Genomic DNA, 26,082 nt, shown 5'->3' with positions numbered 1-26,082 from the left:
CTCTTTCAAACTCAGACAGAACCTCAACTGTGCAGACTTACAGAAGCTGCAGATCTTGCCCTAAGTTTATACGCTGTTCTCGTTACTGAGAGTTTTAATTGGACTAGCTGCCTTCAGCAAAGAGACCATATGATAATCAGAAAAAAAAAATTGTATATAGAACTGTGCAACTACTCAAATAAGAAACTCAGACTTTACCTTGCAAAGTGCTATTGTACAGATTCTGCATTCAATTTGTCTCAGATATTTAGTCATAAAGCATGCTGAGTTTGCAAGTTAAAAAAGAAAATTCTGCCAAGCTCACCAACTCAACTGGGATATAGCAATCGAACTGGATATTCAGTTCTTATGCTTTTCTTGTTACCCTGCTTTCTTCAGATTATATCAGAGACCTTTACATGTACCTACTTACTTACAATGGGCTTTGACAGTCAAGGTGATTCCTTTTCATGTTGAGCATCATCATATCTAAACTGGGTCATTTTTATGAATATACTGTTTATTTCTAAGAGGCAACTAAATCTCAGTGTCGAGTAGAGCATATGAAGTGATTGCCAGATCCTCAGCTGGTTTAAATCTACACTCCTCCACTGATGTCAGTTCTGATTAACACTCCAAAATATTTGAACTCCCAGGTATTCCCCATGTTCAAATCTCAAAGCCATTCTTGAAAATTTGACCCTAATTTATTTATAAATTGACTTGCCACTGCACCCCTCCCTCAATTTGCTTGACAGTGAATAATATTAAAGGTACAACAGTATCTTTAGTATATACTGTATTTTTTAACTATGGATCAGGGTTTCCCAAACTTTATATAATTGGGAACCATTTTTTTTCAGCACCTTTTTTTTGCGGCCCAAAAGTATAAAAATGTACAAAAAAAAGAAAAATGAATAAATGTTCACTGTTTATTATTTATTCACAATAATAATAGTACAGTACACATCGATAATTTGTATGTTTTCTAAGGACGGGTCAAGACCCCCCCACCAAGACCAGTACTGGGCCACGGACCACAATGTGGGAAACGCTGCTATAGAAAATTGAAAGGGGCAAAAAAGCCTGCTTTGGCTTACAAAAAAAGAGAAAAAAAACTTTAATAAACCATAACATCCACAGTTAAAAGAACAAAGGACAACAGCATATATATTCATGTTCTAAGGCAGATATAGTCTATTTTTTGTCAAGGTTCAAATTTCTCAATCCAAGTGTAGTCAAAGTTCAGAGAAAAATAAAAAAAATTAAAGATTTTGGAGTTCGCAGTTAAAAGTATCTGGTAGTCCAGATTTGGTCCATAGTTCATCTATTTACTACCTCTGTTGTAAGGTTAGAGATTAATGGTTCATAAAGTCTCTGAAACGCAGATTACACCAGAGTGCTTCAACATATTTTACTCAGTTGCAAGAACACTTTTAAAACCTCCTGTGCTTTCATGAAGAAAAATGGAATCCTTGTCAATTAAAATTAAGAATGTAAGCAAACTGTTTTTAGTCTATTAGTTGCATAGGAAACAACAAGCTTTAACATCCTGTTATAAACTGTTTAAGCTTTACAAAACTGAGGAAAGGATATGTACTGTATCACTATCTATTAGTGTATCCATAGAACGATCATCATCAATAAACAAGTTTTGGAGCATACCAGATTCCAATTGCTACAAACATAATTCAGAAACCGTAACTGATGCACAGCAGGATAAAAACTAAAAAATTATGCAAAACAAATTATGGTGTATAAGAAAGATTCATAGCACTTGATACTGAACTTGGTCTACCAACATGTCAAAGAAATAAAATTGCTCTTAGTCAAAAATCATGCCTTCCTACTTATGATTAGCTAAGGTCACAATGGACAGATGATTATAGTCAACATTTAGTCCATACAGCTGTGTCTACACTAGAGTTTTGTTGACAGAATCAGACTTCTGTCGACATAACACAGGGAGCACCTACTCACATAAAGCATTCTGTCGACAGTCTCGACAGAACTCTGCATTGGTCTTGACAGTATTATCCCTCAAAAATTTGAGGAATAACACTTCTGTCAACAGAAGTGCAGTGTAGACGCTTCTGTCAGAGAGGGCTTCCGGTTCACTGGGCAGCCCTGTTTGCCAAGCTTCTGGGCTACATCTACACTAGAAGCATGTATCGACAGAAGTAACTGTTGACACAGAAATCTCGACAGAACTTCTGTCAACAGATTGCATCTACACACAACTTGCTCTGTCGATAGAGAGCAGCCAGACTGCACTGCCCTCTGGTGCTAGAAAGCAGAATGGCAGCTCTGCAAAGAGGGCTACCCAGCAACCAGAAGTCCTCTCTGTCGACGAAAGTGTCTACGCTGTACTTTTGTCAACAGTACTCTGCCCAGAGATTGTTATGCCTCAAATTTTTGAGGAATAATACTGTTGATGAAAATGCAGAGCTCTGTCGAGACTCTGTTGACAAAATACTTTGTGTGTAGCTGCTCCCCGAGTCATGTCCCTTCTGTTGACAAAACTCTCTTGTGTAGACCCAGCACTGCTCAGCAGTTTTGTTGACAGAGGGCAGGGCAGTCTGGCGGCTCTCTGTCAACAGAGTGGATTGCTCTGTCGATCTGCTTTTGTGTGTAGATGCACTCTGTCACAGGTTCTGTCAACAGACGTTACTGTCAACAGATGCTTCTAGTGTAGACGTAGCCTATTTGCTTTATCTACTAACAAAGAGGAATATATAAAAACACTGAGATTAACTTAAAATCACAACCCTCTGACTTGCAGTTAAGACACTGGTTGTTCGATTTTTATTTATAAAGTTCTGCAACTCGTAGGTCAAATTTTGTGGTTTGGAACATCTTAAGAAAAAAATCACATCACAAGAAGCCTGTACCTGTCTTAAAAAAATACTGTCAGAGTTTTGCTGGCAAGATGAGTTAAGGAAAATCACTACATTGGACAGAATACAGGAAAATAAATGCAAAAAATGCTGTCAATTTTACTTAAAATCAGTGCATTTTTATGCACACAGTTTAATCTGGGAGTCCTACTTTTAACTTTTAAGACCAAAAATGAACCCCTAATCTAAGATTTGTATATTTTATAAAGCTACATCATAAAAACCTTTTGGTTCTCAGCCTCCTATTATCTTAGTTCAGACACTGTCCCTCTAGTGGTGAACGAAAGCACTGTATCAACATGATAAAGTGCAAGCTTTTTAGACAACTCAGCATCACGCATAGCTCATAGAATTTAAAAGCTTATTATTTGCAACTCCAAAATGGCAAGTGGTATACCTATTGCTTGAGAAACTGCACTGGAAGACAAATAATGGTGCAGAACATCGTAATTGCTTGCAAATTTGTGCTAAAGAATCTCCAGACGACTAAATTTGCTCCTTTATAACGTGAATATATTTGTGTGCCCTAAAGTATCAAGAGAAACATATGCAGATTTCAGAAAGTGATGTGCTAAAACAGTCACAGAAAATATTAGCAATTCTGCTTTCTGAATGGTTAAGTAACAGCCCAAAAAAAAAAAAAAAAGGGAGAATGAGGCAATTACTTCAGTTTTCATTATAACACTCCACAGCTGTAGGAGAATAGGATGTTATATCTTACGTTCTTCACGTGCTGACAAAAGAACAGTATTGATTGACTTTTCCATTCAATACCTTCTTTGGACCAAGTTTGGTTTACTATATATTCCCAACATGTCTAGTTTGCATTTCAGTTTATAAACATATTTGCAAAACACCCAGTACAACAAAGCCTAGTGTACGCAGATAACTATTTATAGTACTTGATTTTGGCGTAAGATTCTGTAAGATACCTCCCAACCTGTCAGTATCCACACAGGGGACATAGCATGTAAGATACCCAAAATGAGGAATGCACCAAAAACCAATGTCAGGCAAACTTTAAAATGACCTAAGATTCATTCACGTTGCATAAATAAAGAACCATGGAAACTTGGAAAGTTATTTCCAATTTTAACAAGTCCAAATTTGTGTGGAATGTAGGTATCGTTGGGACTAAAGGTAATGATATCCTTCAAAACAAGGCACCGTTCAGCGGCATGGTTCACCCACGCCTATTTTCAGCATCAAAAGAGTGAAGGCTAGGGCATCAACAATAAGGACAGAAAAGGCAGAGTTGCGCTGGCTAGAAGCCAACATCATTTATGGGGAGTTAAGACAATCGATTTCTAGTAAGTAAAAGAGAGAATTTGGGGTTAAACAGCATAAAAAGAATGTTTTGATCAACTGAAATTCTGCACTTTTGTAAAACAATAAATAGAATTAAACCATTATCATAGAAGAGGCTGAAGGTGGGGAGTGGGCAGAGGATTCTGATGAAGGAGTTAAACAGAAGGCTGACTGTCAGCACTGACAGATAACTTATGCTATTAATGCAAATACACACTCAGGTATTTTAGTGAAAACAAGGCCATTCCCATTTAAGACTAATCAAAGTTGCACTCAGCTTACTTCTGCTAGGGCACCAGCAAGCAGAGACTATGGTTTAACTCAGTCAGATAAACTAGAAAGACATTTATTTCAGCAGAGTTCAGAAGTACAGGTTAGGGCCGGTGCTAGCCAATTGGGGGTCCCGGGCAAATTTCAGCGGCCCCTTGAAAATGGCAGCCTGCACAATAACCCTGAACCCAGGACTCTGTCCCAGCTCCACACGCAGAAGCTGGCCCAAACCTGGAACGCGCAGTGTGGCAAGGGTCACCCAGGAGCATGTGCAACACCCACCCAGGAGCAGATTGCAGGCAGCACAGCAGGGGGCAGCCTGGAGTGGAGCACCTGCTCAGGACCATGGGCAGCACTGCAGGGATCACTCAGGAGCATGAGCAGCACAGTGTCCGCTCACGAGTGCACAGTATGGGGGAAAGTTGGCTGCCGAGACAGCAGCCAAGCCCAATACACCAGAACGACTTTTTGGCAGCCTCTTGAAAGTGGCAGCCCCAGGCAACAATTCAGCCCCATGGCCCCTAAAACTGGCTCTGGTACAGGTTGAGCCTCTTTAAACTGGAACTTTTTCATCCGGCAACATCAGTAATCCGGCATGATTTTTAGTTGGCCAGATGACCACTTATGAGTGTGGCCAACTTTCCTGGGGTCCCATGAAATTTGTTTATAGCCATCAGTCCTGGCTGTCAGTGTTCTGTGCTGTTATTTAGCTCTAATTTACTAACTGTCTTCTTAAGAGCCCAGTAAGCTGTGGAAGTGTTGGGAACACTGCTACACAACATTGACTTCCCGTGGTCCAGCAAAGTCTCTTGTTTGACATTGGCCAGATTCTGAGGGTGCTAGAGTAGAAAGTTTCAACCTGTACTTTCAATCATATTCACAAGTCTCAGCATGCTTCTGAGCTAATTAGAGATAGTTGCAGCCTTAACTTTGTGATCTCAAGTTCCTTGTTTTCTTCCATTAATTTTGTAATTATTATAACTGCAAACATCTTTTCTACTGCATGAAATAACACCAAGTAGTATATTTAACAAAAAGAAAATGTTTATGTTTTATTCAGAACAGCAAACCAGTCTTTACAAGAAAGTCATGATTTTAACTTACAAAGTCAGCATTAATAATGCATCTTCCCTGAATAGGAAAGTTTACCTTTTATCAAATATCAACCTTAAATGTAAAAAACAGTAGCACTCCACTGAGATAACAGAATATACAACACCGGGGTCTTCACAGATGACAAATAAAGCAATTTACACTTCAGGTCCTTCTCCTCCAGGAACCAGCTATTTAAGAAAAGGAAAACAGACAATTTCTTGAGAGATACAATAAGAAGGAACAGAGCACATATTTGATTTCAAGATTTAAAGTGAGAACTGTCAAATATGGTTTTGTACATATTAAACACTACTTAAAATATATTTTACAGCTGATAGAAAATTTAAAATACCAGAATATAAGAACACTTCTTACAGGTAAAATGACCCATTTTGAACTAAATAGGTCCCAAATTCTACTCTTTAAAAGAACAACTAAATAATCAGATAAAATGAGTGACAAAACTTTTTAAGGTAGTGCAATATTGTGAAGCTTCCTGTGTTTGCTAATTTCATATTCCTATGAAATTTGTACCCTATAGTTTGTATAATTTATACCATTACAGATTAGCATTTGAGCAGATAACTTAAAATTTGAAGAAAATTGCATCTCTTACTTTTCCTTTTACACATGTATTTTAGCTAACAAGCCATCATTGAATAATTTTTTTCCTTGCTCCAACGGGGAATCTATTGCCATCAGATAAATGTATGCTTAGATATGTTTCAGGAATGAGAAAGCAATGAATGAAGGAAACATGAAAAAAAGATATAAGGACTACCATATATTTTAATGACAGTTTTTCTTTATTTTAAAAAAAAATTAAAAATTTGGGTTTTTTCTTTAAAAGACAATAGAAAAAAACAGATTACTAAGACAGGTATTTAGTGTGCAGCCTTTAATCATCTACGTCCTCAGCCTACAACATTTAAGCAAGTACTGAGTCCCACTGAGTACACTGGAGTTTACACTTCTCTGGTGCAGAATCAAGTCAATAGTCTCATGGCAGGAAATATGAAAAACATATTGGTTGCAGGATCACTCCGACAATAAACACTGCTTCAACTTTGATTTGCATGCATCAGGGGTATTAAATCACAGCCCTGCAAAATGCATCATGATGATGAAATCTGGCCTTTTTTGTGCTTTTATCCTGTACGACACAGATTTCACGGAGACCAGCTTTTCTCAAATTGTGAATCCTGACCCAAAATGGAGTTGCAGGGGGATCACAAGGTTATTTTAGGAGGGTCATGGTATTGCTACCATCACTCCTGTACTGCCTTCAGAACTGGACAACTGGAGAGTAGCAGCTGTAATACTGGTTGGGTGCCCAGCTCTGAAGACAGCATCTTGCCATTAGTAGTGCAGAGGTGAGGAGGCAATACCCATACCCATGTCACCATCACTTTGGCACCACTGCTTTCAGTACTGGGCACCCATAGAGTGGAAACTACTGGCTCAGGCCCCAGCTCTGCAAGCAGCAGGGCACAAATAAGGGTGGCAATACCACACCAGACCATCCTTCTGTGCTTATGCTGAGAGTAGTTTTGCCTTCAGAACTCAACATTCAGCAACCAGCCCCTACTCTCCAGTTGTCCAGCTCTGAAGGCATCATCACCCACCAACAGCAGCACTGAAGGATAGTGGTGCCACAACCACCTCCTCTCTTCTCCCGCTCCTCACAAGCAATATCCTTGCAATCCTCAAACAACAACTTTTTGGGTCAGGACCCCTAAAATTAAACCACAATTAAATTTCAGGCTTAAACATCTGAAAGCATTACATTTGTCATTTTTAAAATCCCATCACCATGAAATTGACCAAAATGAACTGCAAATTTGGCAGGGCCCTAATTATGTTTTAAGTTTACTGTATGGTAAGATACAGCTAAGTTCATGCTCACTGTTGCTTTCAAAACAACATGCAACATGGGTAATCAAGAAATTTAAGTATAGGATTACAATATAAGTTTTATGATTCTTCTGTCAGAATATGTGATTAAAATGACAAAAAAAGGACTCCAATCTTACTTGAATGAATTAGACGTTAACGGCTTGTCTACACTACCACCCTCCTTCAAAGGAAGGATAGTAGTTAGGGTGTTGGGAGTTCACTAATGAAGTGCTGCGCTGCATACACAGCACTTCATTAAGCAAATTCCTCCCCCCAAACTTCGAAGTACTGGGTCACGTCTAACCACAGCTCACCCACCAGTACTTCAAAGTTTAAAACTCTGAAGTTGCCACAGGGGACGGGGGGTGGAATTTGCTTAATAAAATGCTGCGTATGCAGCGCAGCACTTCATTAGTAAACTCCCAATACCCTAATTATCATCCTTCCTTCGAAGGAGGGTGGTAGTGTAGACAAGCCCCAAATGAATTCCATATATACAAACAACCAGTGCAAAAAACATGAAGTTGTATGCTTGACTTACCATTGTTATGTTATTTCCATTTAGCAAGATCTGATCTAATTTTGTGATTCTTCTTCCTTCAGGTGTGATTTCACTGATCAAACATTAGGAAGAAAAAAATTATTGAGTATTTAAAGCTTGCAAACTCATATGGACTTATGGCAACAGCTGCAGTCACAGAAGGCTCTATAATAGGTTTGGATATTTACCAAGAGTAACACAGAATTAAGAATATGAAAATCTGGCAATGTAAATATGTTGCAAGATACGATAACAAATGTCTTCCTAATTCTGGATTAAACCTTCTTTTTACATCTTTATCTAAATGGTTAAAGCAAACATTAAAACTAGTGAAGAATTAAACATGGAATTGAAGGGAAAGCATCAAAGATGCCAAACAGGAAACATTAAAAACATTTTATACAACAAAGAATGTGAGATAGCCATTCAGCGCAGCCAGCTTCAGTACACTCCTCCTCCTCCAGAGGGAGAAAAAAAAAATCCTTCAATCAACAAACAATGTGAAACCTTAGTGAAGACAAGGTAATTCATAGCCTCTGCATGACTTATCAGGTTGACTTTAAAAAAAAAAATTGTTTGCAATGAAGAAGTGGCACTACACATCTTTATGTGCTTTCTAACTGGTTAGCAAATTACATTTTACCAGTCAGAAGAGAAAGCCAAAGCATGGACACTGGTGAGCTAGGCACACGATTACCTGACTTTGCCACCTGCCTCCCACATCTATTTAAAAGAACTGACCGTACAGGATAAATCCCCCATTGGATTATTTGCACATAGTTTAAGTGTGAAGCCTAAATTACTCAACTGCATTGAATCTTTTAAAAAGGTCAAAATTATTTGCTTGCTAATTCAATATATTTTACTGTAAATGGGAAAGAAAAAAAGCACACAAATAGGTACAGAAAAAGAGAAATAATACTTACAACTCTGTAACATCCTCTAATACCATGTCTGAGGTCTACTGTCAAGGAAAACCAAAAACCTAAAACATCATTGATTTAGTAATTTTACCTATATTTTCATTTTATAACAGCATGGCTTAATTTTTAAAATAACTTCAGCTCATGAGGAATATTTAGCCATCCAGAAACTACAAGTGTCCGATCTAGCCAGCTTACTCTGAAAAGAAAATTTTCAGCTTACTCTGAAAAGAAAATTGGAAGGCCGTGTCTACACTGGAAAAAAACTTCGAAATGGCCATTTCAAAGATAATGAATGAGGTGCTGAACTGCATATTCAGCACCTCATTAGCATGCCACCTTTTTGAAAGGACCCCCATCTGGACAAGCCATGTGGCAGCGAAAAGCAGCAATTTCGAAGAGCCGTGGCCGGCAGCATGCTAATAAGGTGCTGAATATGCATGTCAGGGCCTCATTATCAATCTTCAAAATCATGGTTATTTCGAAGATTTCTTTTAGCGTAGACATAGCCGAAATGTCTGCAGTATACATTTAAAGGATACTGACAAAGTCATCAAATCCAAGGAGTGTGCCAACAATTTCTTTATCACTCTTCATCACAATGTGAATACGTGAGCCTATACACTTGTCCACAAGCTCTGCAAATCAGAAAATATTTTATATACGATTAGAAACTAAACTTGAATGTATACAAAATGGTCACCTTTAATACATTCCTTTTAAAGAACGTTACAATGCTGTACACATTCAACATTAGTCAAGAACACTTATAAAAAAGGTATGTAAAATTACACACTGGCTTTTGTATTTTTACTGTTCTACATAAGACATATCCTAAGAAATCTTTAGGATACCTAGGACACATTGGCTGTGTCTACACTAAAAAAATAACTTTGAAGTTGCTTACGTCAAAGTACAACTTCAAAGTTGAGCGTCTACACACACACTACTTTGAAGTTAACTTCAAAGTAATGGAAAACATGTGTTGACGCTCTGCAGGCTACTTTGAAGTAGCCCCTAACTTCAAAGTTAACTTCAAAGTTAGTTCCTAGTGTAGACATACCAATTGAGTGACTTAAGTTTAGATATTAGCAGAATGTGTCATTTTTATAATGTTGACAATATAAATGTTTGGGTTTTTTTTTTTTTTTTTTTTTAGCTTTTTTAAAAAAATCTTTTTCCTAAATTTTCAATTACATAAAGATATGGGCTTTAAGCATTCTTTTTCAATTTTTAATCCATTCACCTATTTACAGCTACAGTAGGTGATGAAAGATCTGAAAATAATTATGCAATGACATGATGAAATACCAAAATTGTATAATGTGAAAATAAATTGTTAAACTAAATACTCATACGTTAAAATCTAATCAGGTATCAAGCAGTATTTTTTTCTGTTTTGCTCTTGGAAATTTCAAGTATTAATAGAAATATTTTTTCATCATTTGTGTACAGTTTAATCAATGTTTACCAACATCTAGGGACAAAAATATAAACATCCCCTCTCCCCAGCTTAAGTGTACAGCAACTGACTTTGTGGTGAAATTAGAACATTATTTTGTACTGTTAATCATGTGCTTTGGTAGCACCTATAATGTGATTTGCAGTACTCAGGTACCCTTCATCACATTTTCTTTCTGTACTCTATTAACCATAAACCATTTTTCTTAATGTTTCTGATTCTATGAAACCTTTGGAGAAAACAGATGATATACAAGCAAAATTTATGATGGGGAAACATATTTCTGTTAAAGAAACTGACTGAACAACCCTTGGTCAGCCGCCAAGAGACTGTTCACCAGAGGTTACTTCCCCTCTCCCCAGCATCATGCTTTTTTGTTTGTTTGTCTGTTCCTTTGTTTGTTTAATCATCTGTTCCTCTTCTCTGAAAAAGGAACAGAGTCTACTTCGTGAATTCAGTTCAGTAAATGTTAAAAGAATAGCTGTAACCTTTGGTACTGTCCACAGTACAATGTTAAACACCTTGGGAAAGAGCTGGTAACTCTGAAATGTTTCTAACTCCGAACAGTTATGACTGTAAATTTTTTAAATAACCGAACACTGACTTCACAGTTTTGAAACTTTACTAAAAAGAAAAATGTGGTTTTTCTTTTTATAGCTGCTTACAATTAACACACTACTGTATTTGTTTTGCTCGGTTTTTTTGGCATTGATTGCGTACAGTACTTCCACTTCCAACTAAGGTGTGTGATTGGTAAATTTGTATCACTGGTGTTGGTAACTTTAAGGTTCTACTGCAGTGTTTTCATTCTCCTGTAGCCGTGTCCATGGATGTGCCCACACTAGAAATGCTACAGTTGAACACCTGCAGCACACACACATACTATTGCTAATTAATGCATTTTCTTATACTGCTATAATAAATCCACTTCTCTGAGCAGTAGTAGCTAGATCAGTTAAAGAATTCTGCTGAAGATTAGCACTGTTTCTACAACTGGGCTCAGACTAGCTTAAATTTCCCCATGTGGGGCTGTGACTATTTCACACTCCTGGACAACACAGCCAAGTTGATCTAAGTTTTATGAGCAGCCCAGGTCTAAGCAACTTCTACAAATAAAACAAAACGCCGAGTCAAGGAAGTTCACTTGGACATTAACGTAATCCTCTATCCTAAAACCATGTTCACACAGGGAGATCCCGATGCCCAGGCAGAACCCTACCTACATCAGTGAGTTTGTCTCTCAGCAAAAAAGAATGAGGCACTAAGCCAGCACAGATGACTTGGCAACTCAAATTTTCACTTGTTAGCAGCTTTAGAACTAGCCCGAGTGAAAACCCCAAACCTGGTCTTCCCTACAGTCTTAGATCAGTTTAGCTACTTCACTCGGCAGCGTGGAAAGCCCACACCCCTGAGCAGCGCTAAGGCGACCCACGTGGGCGGCACCCCGCTTACAGCCTCACAGGGCAAGTCCTCGTCGCAGTGCTCAGTGGGGCGGACGCACCTCCAGCTGGCGCGCGGCCCTTCCACCCTCGGCCACTACACCGGCGGGCGGGGCCGGGCGCTAAGACGTCACCTCCCTACCGCTTCCCTTTCCTTTCCTTTCCTTTCACACGGTGCTAACAGCTCGCGAGAGCCGCCCCAACCCCCTCGGGAGCGGAGCCTCAGACTGTCCCACCGCCAGTGCCAGATTTCCCCCCACCATCACCACCCCTCTGAGAAATTCAAAATACCCCGCGCCCCGCCCCTCCCCTCCCCTCACTGTGGGCGGGAGTCCTAGTTACCGAGCGGTAGGAGCTGAGAGGGGTTGGTCGTCGCGTTCGCCGCCATGTTGAAACCAGACCTAACCAATCGCAGCTTCCGGCGAGTGGAAGATCAGGCTCAGGCAAGTGACGTAAGAGCGGTCGGAGCCGCCTCCGCCTGCAGTCATAACCAATGGATGTCAGAGTAATAGAGCTCCCTCTGTGATGTAGCTGCGGTGCCCGAGCCCGCGCGCGGCTGCAACCCCTAGTTCTGACTGTAGAGGGCAGGTGCCACGGTCTGGTTGGCAGAAATGCTGAGCACCGTCGTCCTGCCGCCCGCTTTCACGTTCATGGGAAAATGCAGGGGCTTTGATAATGAGACTCCGAATTAGGGTTGGACCCTGTCCAGGACAGTTCCTTTTTAGTGGTGCTTGGCTTGGGAAAGCTACCCGGGTGCTAAACGCATCCTGCCACCAGCTGTCGGGTTTTATGGGTTCAGGGTTTGTATTATCACCAGCAACACTACATCAGACGTTGAATAGTAACAGAGAGGGAGCCGTGCTAGTCTATATACTATCAAAACAAACAAGCAGTCAAGTAGCACTTTAAAAACTAACCTTATAAATTATTTTGTTAGTCTTTAAAGTGCTACGTAACTGCTTTTTTGTTTTGATACATCAGACATGTAGGCTTGCTGTATGCTCCCAATTTTCATTGTGTACTAGGTGTCTCAATCCATACTCCCACGCTTTGTCTGCACTAGAGCGACCTGTCGAAAGAATTTCCAGATGTGAAGAACTGGGTCTGTTCCATGGAAGTTCATCACCTAATAAATTATTTTGTTAGTCTTTAAAATGTTACAGGGCTGCTTTTTTGTTCTGTTGACAAAAGTTTTTCTAAAAAAATCTTCCAACAAAGCTTCTGTTGACAGATCGCAGCCAGACTGCAAAGTGAATGAAAAAAGTGATCTGCTCTGTTGACAGAGACTGGCCAAACTGCCTGGAAGTACAGCAGGCAGAGCTACCCAGTGTCCCAGATGCCCTGTCTGTTGACAGAGAGCCCCCGAGAATGTCCACACCAGCTTTTCTGTTGACAGATCTCTGTCAACAGAGCCTTCTGCCTTCTGGGGGAACAGCAGAATGCTGTCAACAAATGTGCCATGTTCTGTTGATTTACTGTCAACAGAACACCTTGGGAATATGGATGGCCCCTGAGTTTTGTTGACAGGGCTGCTGTGGTTGATCTTCTGAAGTTTGATTGAGTGCAGGTGGTAGGGACATGCTAAGCTGAACTCAAAGGGTGACCCTCTTGGTGCCAGTGCTCCTGCTCCTTGCAAGAAATAAGGGAAGTTGTTGGCAGTGTTTGCTGCCATAAACCTCTCCCACAGTGGAGATGGCATGGCAGCTCTAATTAAGGTATATCAACTCCAGCCAAGTAATTATCTTAATTCAATCTTACCCTTTAATATACAGCTGGTCTAGGTTGATGGAAGAGTGCTAGCTACCATCTCTTAGGGAAGTGGTATAGGCAAAACCTAAGCAAAAATATCATTGTGGCCTCAGTTCTGTACCTGATCATTCATACTTAATCAATTCCAGTGGCCACTTTCAATTCCTGGGAGGGTATTGAAGACCATGTTTTACAGGGAAGTGTTACAGTGTATTTCCTAGTTTTCATATTTTTATCACCTTAAGTTTTAATTTTTCATTTTTCACAAGCCTAATTTATGCACTCTCCACATCCTGTTGAGCATGAGGCACCATTGGACAGCCTTAACTCCGCATTAGCTAAGTGTTTGGTCATTTAATCTGGTTAGCACTAACAATGTGGATGTACACAAACTACAAACCATGCCAACTCAAAACAAATATTACAAACTAGAGATGGACTCAGGTACCTCATCTTGCCTCTGCATCCAAAGTGTCAATGCTTGAAGTGTGAGGATGGTACTAAATACTGGTACATATATACAAAAGGCATTTCACGTCAGAATCGGGCTTTTATCGGAACAAAAACGTGTAGGGTCTACACGTAACATTTGTTTTGTCAACAGTTTGTCTACAAAACCCGGCACGGCCAGCATTATACTTGTCCCCATACAGATATATCTTCTTTCTCGACAGTGTTCTGTCGACAAAACAGCCATGTAGATGCTCCAGGTACCTTTTATTGACAGACAGAGCTTCTGTTTCACTGGGCAACCCTGTTTGCAGAGCTTCCAGTCAGCCGTTCTGTTGAGAGAGGGCTGGGCGGTCTTGCTGCTCTCTTACGGCAAAACGGATTGCTCTTTTGATCTGCTTTTGTATGTAGACACAATCTGTCAAAAGAAGTTTTGTCAGGAAATCCTTTCTGACAGTGACTTCTGTCAACAGAGCTTTCTGGTATAGACGTAGAATATGACTAGTCTGATTGACTGAGGTGCTACACACCTTTCATGAATTGTGGTTGTTCAGCTAACAGACAACACAAGTGTCAGAAAATAGTACATTAGAGGACACTTTAACCCTTTTTCATTTCTTGCATGTGTGAAATTTTTAATTTTTTTTATTTTTGTTTTGATCCTTCCCTTTTTGCAATTCTAAAATGTTTTAAGCCTTGCCTGCCCTAGAATGTTTACTAGAAAAGTTTCGCCCAACATGTTGCCATCAAAAATTTATTGCAACAAAATTTGTTCATGCTAGTCTGTTGGTACCAGTTCAGTCTGTCCAGACAGGGTCAGCTTCTATTGTGGCAGACATACTACATTCTAGGAAGCCATCCCACTGTCTTCCATGTCATCTTCCCACTACCTTGTGAGAAATCATAATGATTTGTAGGATGCTGGCACACCTTAGGGAATTTGGAGTCAAATGTCCACAATTCTCTCTTGACCTATATACTGAAGTTTAAGCATTTGAACAGTCCCTTTGCAATTACTGGATTGCTTATATACTCAACACTTAGCTTGTGCAGGATAGGAGACTTTGTTTGGACTTTTATATTTTTTCCAATATTTGTCTCATTGAACTGTTCACTATTTTTAACAAACTTATAGCTTTTCTAATTATCTTTTTTGTGCTCTTTTTGTTTGTTTTTAACACTGTCTCCTTGGATATTTTTAATATCCAAATAGAGATGTTGTGTCCATGTAAAGCAAGTTTTATCTTCCTCACATTTTGTAGAGCATGCAGGCATACAGTTGAACTTCACTCTCTGCTATCTGTGAATTGCTTGTCCTTCCCTTTTCCCCCTCCCATTTCACTTATAGGCTGGTAGGTCTTTCACCTGTTCAAAGAGGAATGAATGACACACACTCACACACAAGTCTATTTCAGGCCCTTACCTGAGAACACAATTTATTATTTAAACACAAAACTCAGATAACTACCCTGAACAACATAGATTATAGATCCCAGAGGTTTTCTTGCCCAGCTTGCGACCCAATAGAACAATGCTCACAACTTTTTCTATTCACTATTTGTTCTTAAATCCCAGTTAGCATTTTTGTTACACATTCTCCATTATGTGATCCTTTAGCTCTCATTTCATTCACCTGGGGAGCTGAGCTAAGCCTGTCACACACATAGTTGAATCCCAGCTCCTCGAAAAAGCCAGCTCACCCTCTAATGTGTCCCATCCTCATACATATAATTTGTCTAAAATAAAGCCAAACAAAAAAATTACAGTAGTTAATTTTACAAATGGTCATACATAAACAGAATTAAGAGCTAAATCATATTCCAAAAATGGTTTGCAATGGAAAAGCTGAAAAAAGCTCTGTTGAATTTAAGACTTTATCTACAAAATAGAAATGTATGTTTGTTGCTTTAACTAAGAGAATATTACATTGGATGTGGAAATGTTTCTAATCATACTTTTGATTGTAAAAATGTCCATTAAAGAAGCCTCACTCTAAACAAGACAAAGTTGGCAGCTTCTGATTGTCATTAAAAATACAGAAACAGATATAGATCCTCTAATTATCATACCATGCAGCCACCAACATTATTAAAATATTATAGCTAAGTTTAAGAGGATCATGGTTAACATATGATTATGTTATTTGTAAGTTAGGTACAAAATGAATAGAGCTAGCTTGAGACTATATAAGGAATATGGCCATCAGGTTGCTTTAAAATGTAGCAACAGGCTTCCTGTTTTATTACAGGACCTGGCATTTTTCAGAATAACTTTTCATCCTTTCTGTGGTCTCACATAGAGGAAAGAATTCTGAACAATGAAAAAAACTCATTTGGAAACAATTAGGATTTATCCAGTGTCTACATCACAAAACATGCAGTAGTAAGAGGAGTTTCAAACTCTATTTGTTAAACTGAATATGAAAGGTAGATATTCCCATGCCCTTTTCACTTTTCTTGCTTGAAATTATACTAAAAAAATGACACAGAAAAATCCTAATAATTAATAATTTAGCTGCCAGCGCAGATTGTTCTCTAAAGTATATTTTCTATACAATAGAACTTCTGTTGAAGCTGAGAAGTATTATGTAATTATAGGCTTTAATCTATTGTTATAGTCTAAGCACCTGGGTATTGTGTTAATTCTGATGTTTTCCTGAAGCAATATTTAAAATGATTTTAGAAAGAGTCCTTTCATCTGGTTTCAACATGGGAACTTAATAACCAATGGCCTGATCTTGCAGCAGTAAACGACAATTTTGTTATTGACTTCAGTGGAATATACTCTGACCTTAAGAGAGATCAGTTTGGTAGTGATCTGAAGCTTGAAACCCCTAATTTTTAATTTTGTCTCGATAACTGAATCTCTGTGGCCTTTGATAAGCCATTTAACTTCCCCAATGCATTTTCTCCATCTGTAAAAGAGAGAATACTTACTAATCTTGGGGGTCAACTGTAAAAATTGTGTATTTGTTCTAGTACTCTTTACACACTTAGTCTCAAGTGAACATAACTTATGTAAGGATTATTAAAATGACCAAGGAGCTGCAAGATGTAGCCCTCAACAGAATGTTGCTTCATAAGCAATAACTAAAGAGGCAAAATGTTATATAAAGATACAGTTACTAAAGTTTATCATCAATCTAATCTTCAGGAAGACTTACCTTTCGTGATCTTATTTGTAGGTATTAAAAACATTCTTAGCTGTTTCTCATCAGCCTATGAAATCTAATTTTATTTAAATTATTCTAAAGATAGAATGTTTTCAATAGTTTCACAGAGTATTTAGGAACATAGAAGAGGAAGAAGGAGTTTTCTATTACTTACTCTTGTATAGTGTCTGTGCAGTTACAGTGAAAGCATTTAAGGTGATTATATTATGGGATGCTATTTTGGGATTTTTGGTTGTGAGCTTTTTCAGAGAAAAGAGCAGGGTGGGCAAATACCAGCCTACTGTCAGGATCTGGTCCATCAAGGTTACTCCCTGGCAGGCTTACACCTCTACATTTATGTGAGCCACTGCAGTTATTGGGTGATCGTACCACTCATTGGTCATGCATCACCATTTGCAGGCAATGGAAGCATCAGGAAATGGTGTCCTTGTCCATGGTGCATCACCCTGCTTCCATTGGCTGAGAATGGTGATCCCCAGCCAATGAGAGCCGCAACTGCTTGATTTCTGCAAAGGCACAGGTAAATACAGTGTTGACAGCCTGTCAGTGACCTCCACTGACCTTCCAGTAGATGGGCCTCCACTTTTTCTTTTATTGCCCACCCCTTGAAAAGTGGCTTGATACCAGTGTAACTCCTCTGACTTAAATAGTGTTAGTTTTGATTTACACCAATGTTGGAGAGGAGATTCAGGTCCAATAAACCCTTTTGCCCAACACAGACAACCCATTTGTGTATATTTCTGCACAGAAGTGAAACCACAGTTAGCAGGGAGGAGAACTGCATGAACTGGGCAGGCACAAAAAGAGAGTACCACAAGCAGAGCTGTCCTTAGGATTTATGGGGCCCTATGGAGTACTGTTAAATTAGTGCCCCAATGTCCAACAGCAGTTAGTAGGGGAAGACAATTTTTTAGAGATGTGATTTTATAATCTTCAGCAACACACTAGAGACATATTTTTAAAACAAAGTTTACTCCAAGGTCTTGTAAACCAACACACTAAATTCAGAAACTGACAGGAACTGGCAAATGCCTGTTAAAGGGATTTGACAGGGTAGTGTAGACCATGTATATGCACCTGTCTGTTTTAAGAAGCATGCCTACCATCTTCTGGGTCATCATCCCTTCCCCCATCCACCCCACCAACCTACCTGTCCGCCCTCTGGTGTGCAGCTGTATGGCCTACTATCCATTGTCAGTCTAATCGCCCTGCTCTACAGGGCAGCATATCCCAGTAGCCAGAGTCAGTCTAATTATCCCCACTCTGTAGGGCAGCATGGCTCAAATGGCCAGAGTCAATCTAATTGCCCTGACTGGCAGGAGGGCGTGGGCTAACGGTCTGAGTAAATACAAAGAGTCAGTCAAATTATCCTGGTTGATAGGGTAAGATGGTCCACTGCCCAGAGTTGATACAAAGTGTCAGTCAAATCACTCTACTCTGCAGGGCAGCACAGCCCAATGGCCAATATCAGTGTGTCTGGTGCTAGACAAACTGGTGGGGCTCCACCAGACCCTGTTATTGGCAGAGTGGTCCACCACCAGATTAGCAGTGATTCCTGCCAAAACACAGTGAGCTTCCTGGGGTGGGAAATATCACTAACCTATCCTCCCTGGGTCACTCCTATCATCTCCAGCACCACAGCAATCCATCAGGTTTCAGGGTCATCAGGTTCTGCAGCTTGCAGCTCCTATCTCTACCCAGATGGATGATCTCCATCTCCATGTAGCTCAGTCTCTGCAGCTGGTCCACTACCAGTATGCCTGCACCAAGTCCTTCCTCTCCAGCAGCCAGCTGAGACTGAGCTACATTGATCCCTTTCGTATTAGCTCTACCCTTGGAGCATGCCCAGTAGAACAGGAGGGGCATAGCTTTCTCAGTCCTGAGTGCAAGGTTAACCTCTCATGCCATGTGTGGTGAGGGCACCCCAATGCAAGGGGTTCATTACCACTTGAATGGCTCTTTCACAGGTTCTGCTAACTGTTCTGATAAGCTTTTTCTCTTTTAAGTTAACTAGGTCCTTTCTGGAGGAAGCAAAGCCATAGAAGAGTGACAGAAAGAGGCAGATGGGTGGACATGAAGACCCAGTGGTGCCCCAAATCTTCAGGTGCATTATGCAAATGTGTATACTGTATAGGAATAAGGATAGCTCTGAGCACATGGGTATTGGTATGGACACCCCTATCTCTTCCCCCCAGCATTATAGGAAATAATATGTGCATAGTCCCACCCAGCTTTCTCCCTACCAAAGCTGTAATGATTAAGCTGTTTAGCATGTGGCAAAAATAGTGACCATCAACATTATGCAAATATCTCACAAGGGATTGTAATAGTTTTGTATATTTTCAACCGAGATTTGTTGACTAGATCAGTTTCACTCTGAAGGTTGTGCACGGGTACAAGTGTGACCTCTGTAAGCCCAGACTCTTGGTTTGTATTTGCCTGTTAATGCTATACTGGCATTTGAAGTAAGGTTGCTAACCCTTGAGGGTTGGCCCATATTCTCCAGGAATTAAAGATTAATCTTTAATTAATTATGCTATGTAATTAAGTCACGTCAGGTAAATTAATCTCCAGTCATACAGCTAATCAAAACTGGCAACTCTACTTTGAAATATTCTAGGAACTAACTTTTTAATTCAGTGACATATACAGACTAATATTAGTGTCATATATGACAATACACAGCTTCATATTATGACTATGCAAAAACTAGGAGAAAAAGTAAGCGTTTATCGAGACGTAATATAGAGACAGTCCACAAGCAAGTCCTTGCTTCTCAACTAAAGAGAAATGAAAAGCAAGTTACAGCTCTTACCAGCCATGTCAACAATATGACAATCTCCTGAGTTACATCCAGAGTTCCTTATCAACATATTTACTGGACTACATGTAATCTCAGATGTGCAACTCAGCCTCCACAGAAAATAAGCAATATTGGTAAAGAACAAATGGAAAAGTTTGTGAGAGGTGCATTTGGTTCTGATGGGACACTAGTTTCATCAAGCCAGTGGAAAAAATCAAGAATCAAAGCATTTTGCTGACATAGTAAGGAAGAAACAATCACAGTAGCTCAGTCCAGAAATTGTTTTTTCATGGAGCATTGTCCTTAGCAAAGATGCAGAAATGTTTCAATAGCAATGTTTAGTCACCCAGTAGGACGTGTGCCTATGTTCTTCTTCCATGCTGATGGAATAATGAGAAGAACAGACAAACCTGACTTAGGCTGTCACATGAATGCTCAAGCTGAAAGAATCTATCTGCTAAGAGCATGCAAAAAAATAAATCACAGTATACATCAGAGGCGTCATGGCTGTCACACAAACAATGGCTGGAAACAAAATACATTCAGTGAACTGCTTAGTACTTGAGGCAGGTCTTAAAAGGATTTGACAAAGCTCATTCTGTAAGGAGTCTTTGACAGATAGGACAACAGTAACTTCATAAATATTGCTGAAGCACAGTACCTGACGTGATTTAAGGTTGGATGCAACAAACCTGTGCCTCTAGGGAAAAATTTCTAAATGTGGAACCCAACAGTTGCTTGTAAATTCCCTCTATAAATATAAGGTTCAAAATGAAACTGAGCCTGTGGGAAGATATCACTAACAAGCACTAACTGGTGCCTATAACAATGGTGAAGTAGAAAAATCCATTACCAGTAGAGGAGTTGAAAAAGCCGAAGACTTGTTCAGTATTCAAGAAGAAACAGACACAAGGATAGTCCTACATGTTATATGTGACAATATGGATTTTGGGTCTCTTGGGTGTCAAAGGAACCATAGTATTTAGGTCTCCTGAGACAGATACTTTGATTCCTGCAGTTCACTGTTTTTCAAAAACATAGGTAACATGTGGATTGAAACAGACACCATGACCAACTCAGCTGAAGAGCATTTCTTCATACCCACACAGGCAGTTTGTGACACACTCACTCCTGACTTCTGTAACTTACTTCCTGATGTATGCATTAATAGGACATGACTCTGTGTCATCCCAATTTGGTATTGGAGAAAAAATCTGTTTAATGTCAAACCAAAGGGAGGTTAGTATTTCTGCCATGTTACCATGTTGAGAGAGAGAGAGACAGAGAGAGAGTTAGACAAATCTGTGCTTCTGCAGCTAGGTAAACAAGACATTGGATCACCATTGCAAAATAGATTAAAATATGCAGATGATCAAATACCACAAGGGCCCAATGGTATCAAAGCTCCTGTAAGACCTTATTTATATCTGTACCAGTAGGTGGCTGCTGCACAAAACTACATGGTATGTACATATGAAGGGGAAAAAGAGTGTAGTAATCCATGCACCCTAGACTGAGCTCATAATGATGATGATAATGTTACCTATAAATGTCACCTGCCTTATTAATTTTTCAGTAATTCCTGTACACATTATTTGCTTATGTTTTATCCTTTAGGTAGTTTGTTGGGATGCTTTGAGCTCCGAAAGAAATGTAATTTTATACCTTGAAATACTAGATACTATCACCAGAATAACAGAAATAACTGCAGAGTTCAGTGGCTGTTTTAATCTCTCGAGGATGTCACTGTTTACCCCAATTTTCACATCAACCACTTGATCGCTCTTCACCATGCCCCATCTGAAAGCAGACAGAATGAGCGTCTAAAGGGTGCAAAGAGTGGGTGGGTGCGTCGGTGGGTGGCCGGGAGGGTTACAGTGGGGCCACCAAATGGGTGGTGTCTGCCACTGTCCCATAGCTTCCAGCAGAGGGGTGGGGATAGCTTAGTGGTTTGAGCATTGCCCTGCTAAACCCAGGGTTGCGAGTTTAATCCTTGAAGGGGCTATTTAGGGGTCTAGAGCAAATAGATTGGGGGAGGAGGAAAAGGGGTGGTGCTTGGCCTCTGCCAAGAGAGTACGGGACTGGATTCTCCAGGTCCCTCAAGCTGTGCAAGAAAGAGGGGAGCGCACCGCGCGGGAAGGGTGGACACAGTGGAGAACAGGGAGGCGAGAGAAAGGTTCGGGGAGGGAGGGACTCGCAGGCGGAAGGAAGAAGGAGGGCGGGTAGCCTCCGTGCTTTGCACCGCCCCTTCTCCGCTCCGCCCCGGCTGAGGCGTGCCGGCTGCGGAAGCGGAGAGGAAAGCACAGGCGTGGAGCGCCGGGGGTTGCCGACTCGGGCCTTAGTCCGCGTCCGCCCCGGCGCGGGGGGTGGTGGGGCCCGGTCCGGCCCTACGTAAACATCCTCCTGAGCGGCCGCCACAGGGCTCCATGGAGAGTCGGGGGAAGCCGCCGCCGCCGCCCAGCAGCCAGCGGGGGCCGGTGCTGCACATCGTGGTGGTCGGGTTCCACCACAAAAAGGGCTGCCAGGTGAGGGGAGACCTCCCTCGGGCCTGCGTGGCTTCTCGCCCGGTGCTTCCCCCGTTTCTCTCAGCCTCTGCTCCCCTCCTACCTCTTGCGCCTTCCTACCCCCCCCCCATTCGATCTCCCCTGCTTCTGTGTGTTTCAGCTCCGGGATGGAAGATCGATCCCTTGCTGTGTGTCGCCCACGGGGGGAGAGGGGATAGTTTAAATGAGGGTTGGGCGTTTCACTCATATATTGAAAATGTTGGTTGACAAACACAGCCAAGAGCCTGTTATCACCAAAGGGACTTCTCATACTGTCCCTAGGACTAATTAGCAAGTGCCACCTCCTGTCACCCTTTCTTGAGCACTGCTTGGTGTGGGGAGTAGTCAGAGTACTTCTGTGAGGTAGGTACTCCCCAGCACAAATAAGGGTGATGTAAGATTGGAGCCCCAAAGCAGGGAGGCTCCTGGGATGCATTGGATTGAACAGATCTGACATTTATTGTTTGTAATTTTTGAGTCCCAGATACCGTAATGTTTTTTTTCCTCCCCTTTCTCTCATGCACCTTTGATTCCCTCTCATCCCCATTTTCAGTTGTAGAGACTGGTTATGAAGACACATATGATATCTAGGACTCAGGTTTCTCATTTTTGTGTGATCCTGCTCAGTGCATTTTTGTATGCTGGAATATTGAACAAACAAAAATATATTCCACTGGAAACCAATACAAAGCTTCTGTGGGTGAGGCTGACATTGTGCCAGCTGGCCTCAGAGAAGAATAAGTCCTTAGAAAAACAATGACTCAGTGTGCTTATTTGATAAATGTTGGCTATATCATGGTTAATATGTTATTCTGCTGGATGAATTATTTTTTCTAATTTCAGACTTCAGGACTTCAATACTGAGGATACAGTGATCTTAAACAGAGCTGGCAGAATAAGATTTGACTGTGCACGCACAAATATTTTCAACGAAAAGAGTTGCTTACAGTAATAGATATTTATCAGGAATGGGCTGTTGGAAATGAGAGAGTCCCAAAATGTAACGAAAGTGATTTTTAAAAGCATGTTGGGACATAGCATGTGTAAATGCAGAACAACTTAAAAAACAGTTGGATTGATTCTAGCTTACTCCATCTTTTGCCTCTGATAGCACAGTCTGTCAATGCCCTTCTGGAACATAACAGACATAACATTAAGAAAAGAGCAGTTTGGTGTCTTCAGAATATTAAGCTTCTTTTAGGAGAGGGAGAGGGAGAGATAGATAGATAGATAGATAGATAGATATCTTTCTTTATTGTGGAATGTAAGGGGAAAGAGCAACATACTGTGTGCTTCTTGAGTTCTAGTATTTCTCCCCATACTTTTTTCAAAGCAACAATGCAGTGCTGGACTTTATTCCACACCTGAGTGGCATTTGAACTTATTTATACAGTTCCCATGGCATAAAGCCATGGGTGTTCATCTTTCCCTTTTATTGGTCCATTGTTTAATTAAAGGGCTTTTCTTCAGCATAGTATTTGAACTTCTAAGGTGTATGCAATTGTTGGAGTGTGGCATGCCTGGCGTATATGCTTTTGGGCCTCAAAAGAGGGAATCAGCATGAATGGAGTTTCACAGTTGCTTTTCCTGTCAATACAGCTAGAGGTGTGTCCAGGTTTGCAATCTAGCAATAGGCAGACATTACTACTTGCATAACTGTGATAAATAGCCAAAAGCTGAATTAATGTTGCCCTTTTATGTACGTTTGTTTATTGATTTTTTTTTTTTAGGCGAGTTTAGGTTTGTGGGTTAGTTAAATATATCTCATCTCAATTCTTGAAATCCTGAACAACCTCTCTCATCTCAACTCACCAGATAAAAACTCTGAAATGGTTTTGTCTTGTTTGTTCATTTCCTGAACGGTCACCAAAATTAGGCTCCAGTATCTTTATCTGCAGTGATAGTGAGTCTATTTCTACTGAGTAAAATGTTTTCCAAAGTTCAGCCAGTACGGTTATACCAATCATTTGTTTAGTTATATTGTGAACTCTTGAGTTACGTCAATGACCATAATTAATGGCTTTTCTTAACATAAACAGTTCTAAATATCTTTCTTTTTGTCCTTTTTCCCTCCCCTCCTCTACAGATTGCATTTTATCTTCAAGGTGATAACTGTTCTGTAGGCATCTTACTTGGACGTATTTTAGTGAAAAGTATTATTTTTTATTTCTGAAATGTTTCAGCTTGACATGCAGAATATTCTCTCATTTATTTATGCATAGGCCAGATTCAGCATGCACAATGCCATTGCAAGCTTTCCTACCCCATCTATTTATGTCCATATTGTCTTGGAAGGAACATTTCTGAAAGGATGGTTCAGTCTCTGAGTCTTTGGCCTCTGCAGAAACTATCTACATGGATACCAGTAGTGATGATGTGCACTATGACATAGATGATTATTGTCTGAGGACGGGTCTGAAGCCATCAATTCATTTTATTATGTCACCAAAGACCAATTATTAATATTTGGGATATGTTCTGAAACCATGCAGAACTTGTAACAGCTGAAGCTTAAAATCATTCATCTAGTATAAACAGTACTAATCAGTGGATGTTTTAGCTGACCCAAATATATTTTAATCAAAATCAAATACTTAGAATTTTTGATTACTATAGGCCTGATTTAATTAGGCTTCTCACATGAATAAATTTACTTACAGGTACATGATTGCAGGATCAGTTGCTATAAAAATAAACAAAACAGGAAGAAGGGTTCTTTGGAAGATGGGGTTTATTTTCAGAAGAGCCCCGTCTACACTGCTTTTTTTCTTTTGACAGAATCTCTTCCGAAAAGAGATTATGCAAATAAAGCACAAGATATGTAAATCAGTGTCTCAGTTGCATTTTTGATTTCCCTTATCTGCATTTCTCTTTTGAAAGAGGAATGCAAGTGTAGACATAGCCATTTGGTTGGAGGCAGAAGGGTATCCTTTTTTTCTTTTACTGTTGCCATTCTCTGCAGCCATAGGGAGCAGCAGTAGCAGAATGAAAATGGTGTCACTCTGCTGCTGAGACCCTCCTTACATGGGAAGCTTTTCAAGTATTGTGATCTGTGCAGATCTTCTATATTTTATCAGAAAATGCATATAAAATTGAATTTTTTTGCAAGTCTTGATGCTAGACTAAAGGGTACCTAGGTTTTTCAGTATTTCAGTCTAAAATCTTTTTGGTAGAAATTAAAATCTGCACAGTAAAACTACTGTGTGTAGCAAAAGTCTGTTTATGTAGTCTCTAACACAGCAGCAGCATCTTTATATTTTGTATATAATATACATCTAACATCTCTATATATAAAATTTTGGCACATAGTGGATTCTTTGTGAATGACTATTAATAGATAGTAAAAGTCATGGGACCTTAATGTGCTTTGAGGATAGACATTTTAATTAGAGTGGAATTGCTCTGGTTAGTTACTTGAAGTGTCTATCTACTCCTTTTGCTCTTGTACAGGAAGAGGAAGGTACGTACAGGAAAAGATAAGTTACGTAGAAGAGAAATTTATTTTACATGATAGATGATCCTGTTCATATTTCTCCTGGTATGTTGTGTTTTCAA

The 26,082-nt window shown here is 40.0% G+C and overlaps 2 protein-coding genes across 5 annotated transcripts in view; one reads left to right on the top strand and one right to left on the bottom strand.

Annotated features, from left to right (window-relative positions):
- Nucleotides 1–5,480: 5,480 nt before the first annotated feature.
- LSM5 (LSM5 homolog, U6 small nuclear RNA and mRNA degradation associated) lies at nt 5,481–12,236 on the bottom strand. 3 transcript variants are annotated; one of them, XM_074988151.1, is made up of 5 exons: nt 12,153–12,236; nt 9,452–9,547; nt 8,913–8,940; nt 7,987–8,059; nt 5,481–5,737 (listed from the first exon to the last, which is right to left on the bottom strand). In XM_074988151.1, the coding sequence occupies exons 1-5, from the start codon at nt 12,196–12,198 to the stop codon at nt 5,705–5,707; spliced, it is 276 nt and encodes a 91-aa protein (XP_074844252.1). In that variant the 5' UTR covers nt 12,199–12,236; the 3' UTR covers nt 5,481–5,704. The 3 variants fall into 3 exon arrangements, with proteins under 3 accessions (XP_074844252.1, XP_074844253.1, XP_074844254.1); XM_074988152.1 differs by lacking the exon at nt 12,153–12,236 and adding an exon at nt 11,824–11,918; XM_074988153.1 differs by lacking the exon at nt 12,153–12,236 and adding an exon at nt 11,832–11,900.
- A 10,042-nt stretch (nt 12,237–22,278) lies between these two features.
- Nucleotides 22,279–26,082, top strand: part of AVL9 (AVL9 cell migration associated) — a 54,504-nt gene continuing 50,700 nt past the window's right edge. For both annotated transcript variants that reach the window (XM_074988148.1, XM_074988150.1), the window contains exon 1: nt 22,279–22,509. In XM_074988148.1, the coding sequence (XP_074844249.1) occupies nt 22,411–22,509 (99 nt within the window). In that variant the 5' untranslated portion in view covers nt 22,279–22,410. The remainder of the gene's footprint in view (nt 22,510–26,082) is intronic.

The sequence above is a fragment of the Carettochelys insculpta genome, chromosome 2 (assembly GCF_033958435.1).
Source record: "Carettochelys insculpta isolate YL-2023 chromosome 2, ASM3395843v1, whole genome shotgun sequence".
Taxonomy (NCBI): domain Eukaryota; kingdom Metazoa; phylum Chordata; order Testudines; family Carettochelyidae; genus Carettochelys; species Carettochelys insculpta.
The sequence above is the reverse complement of the archived record's forward strand: the minus strand, read 5'-3'. Positions and strand labels throughout refer to the sequence as shown.

Bases quoted from the DNA above. Each gene is read 5' to 3' on its own strand.
- LSM5 (XM_074988151.1), bottom strand. From the start codon at position 12,198: ATGGCGGCGAACGCGACGACCAACCCCTCTCAGCTCCTACCGCTCG. The intron at 8,941-9,451 runs GTATCCTTTAAA...AGTAGACCTCAG, and splicing joins TGGATTTGATGACTTTGTCA to ACATGGTATTAGAGGATGTT. The intron at 8,060-8,912 runs GTAAGTATTATT...ATGTTTGATCAG, and splicing joins TTAGAGGATGTTACAGAGTT to TGAAATCACACCTGAAGGAA.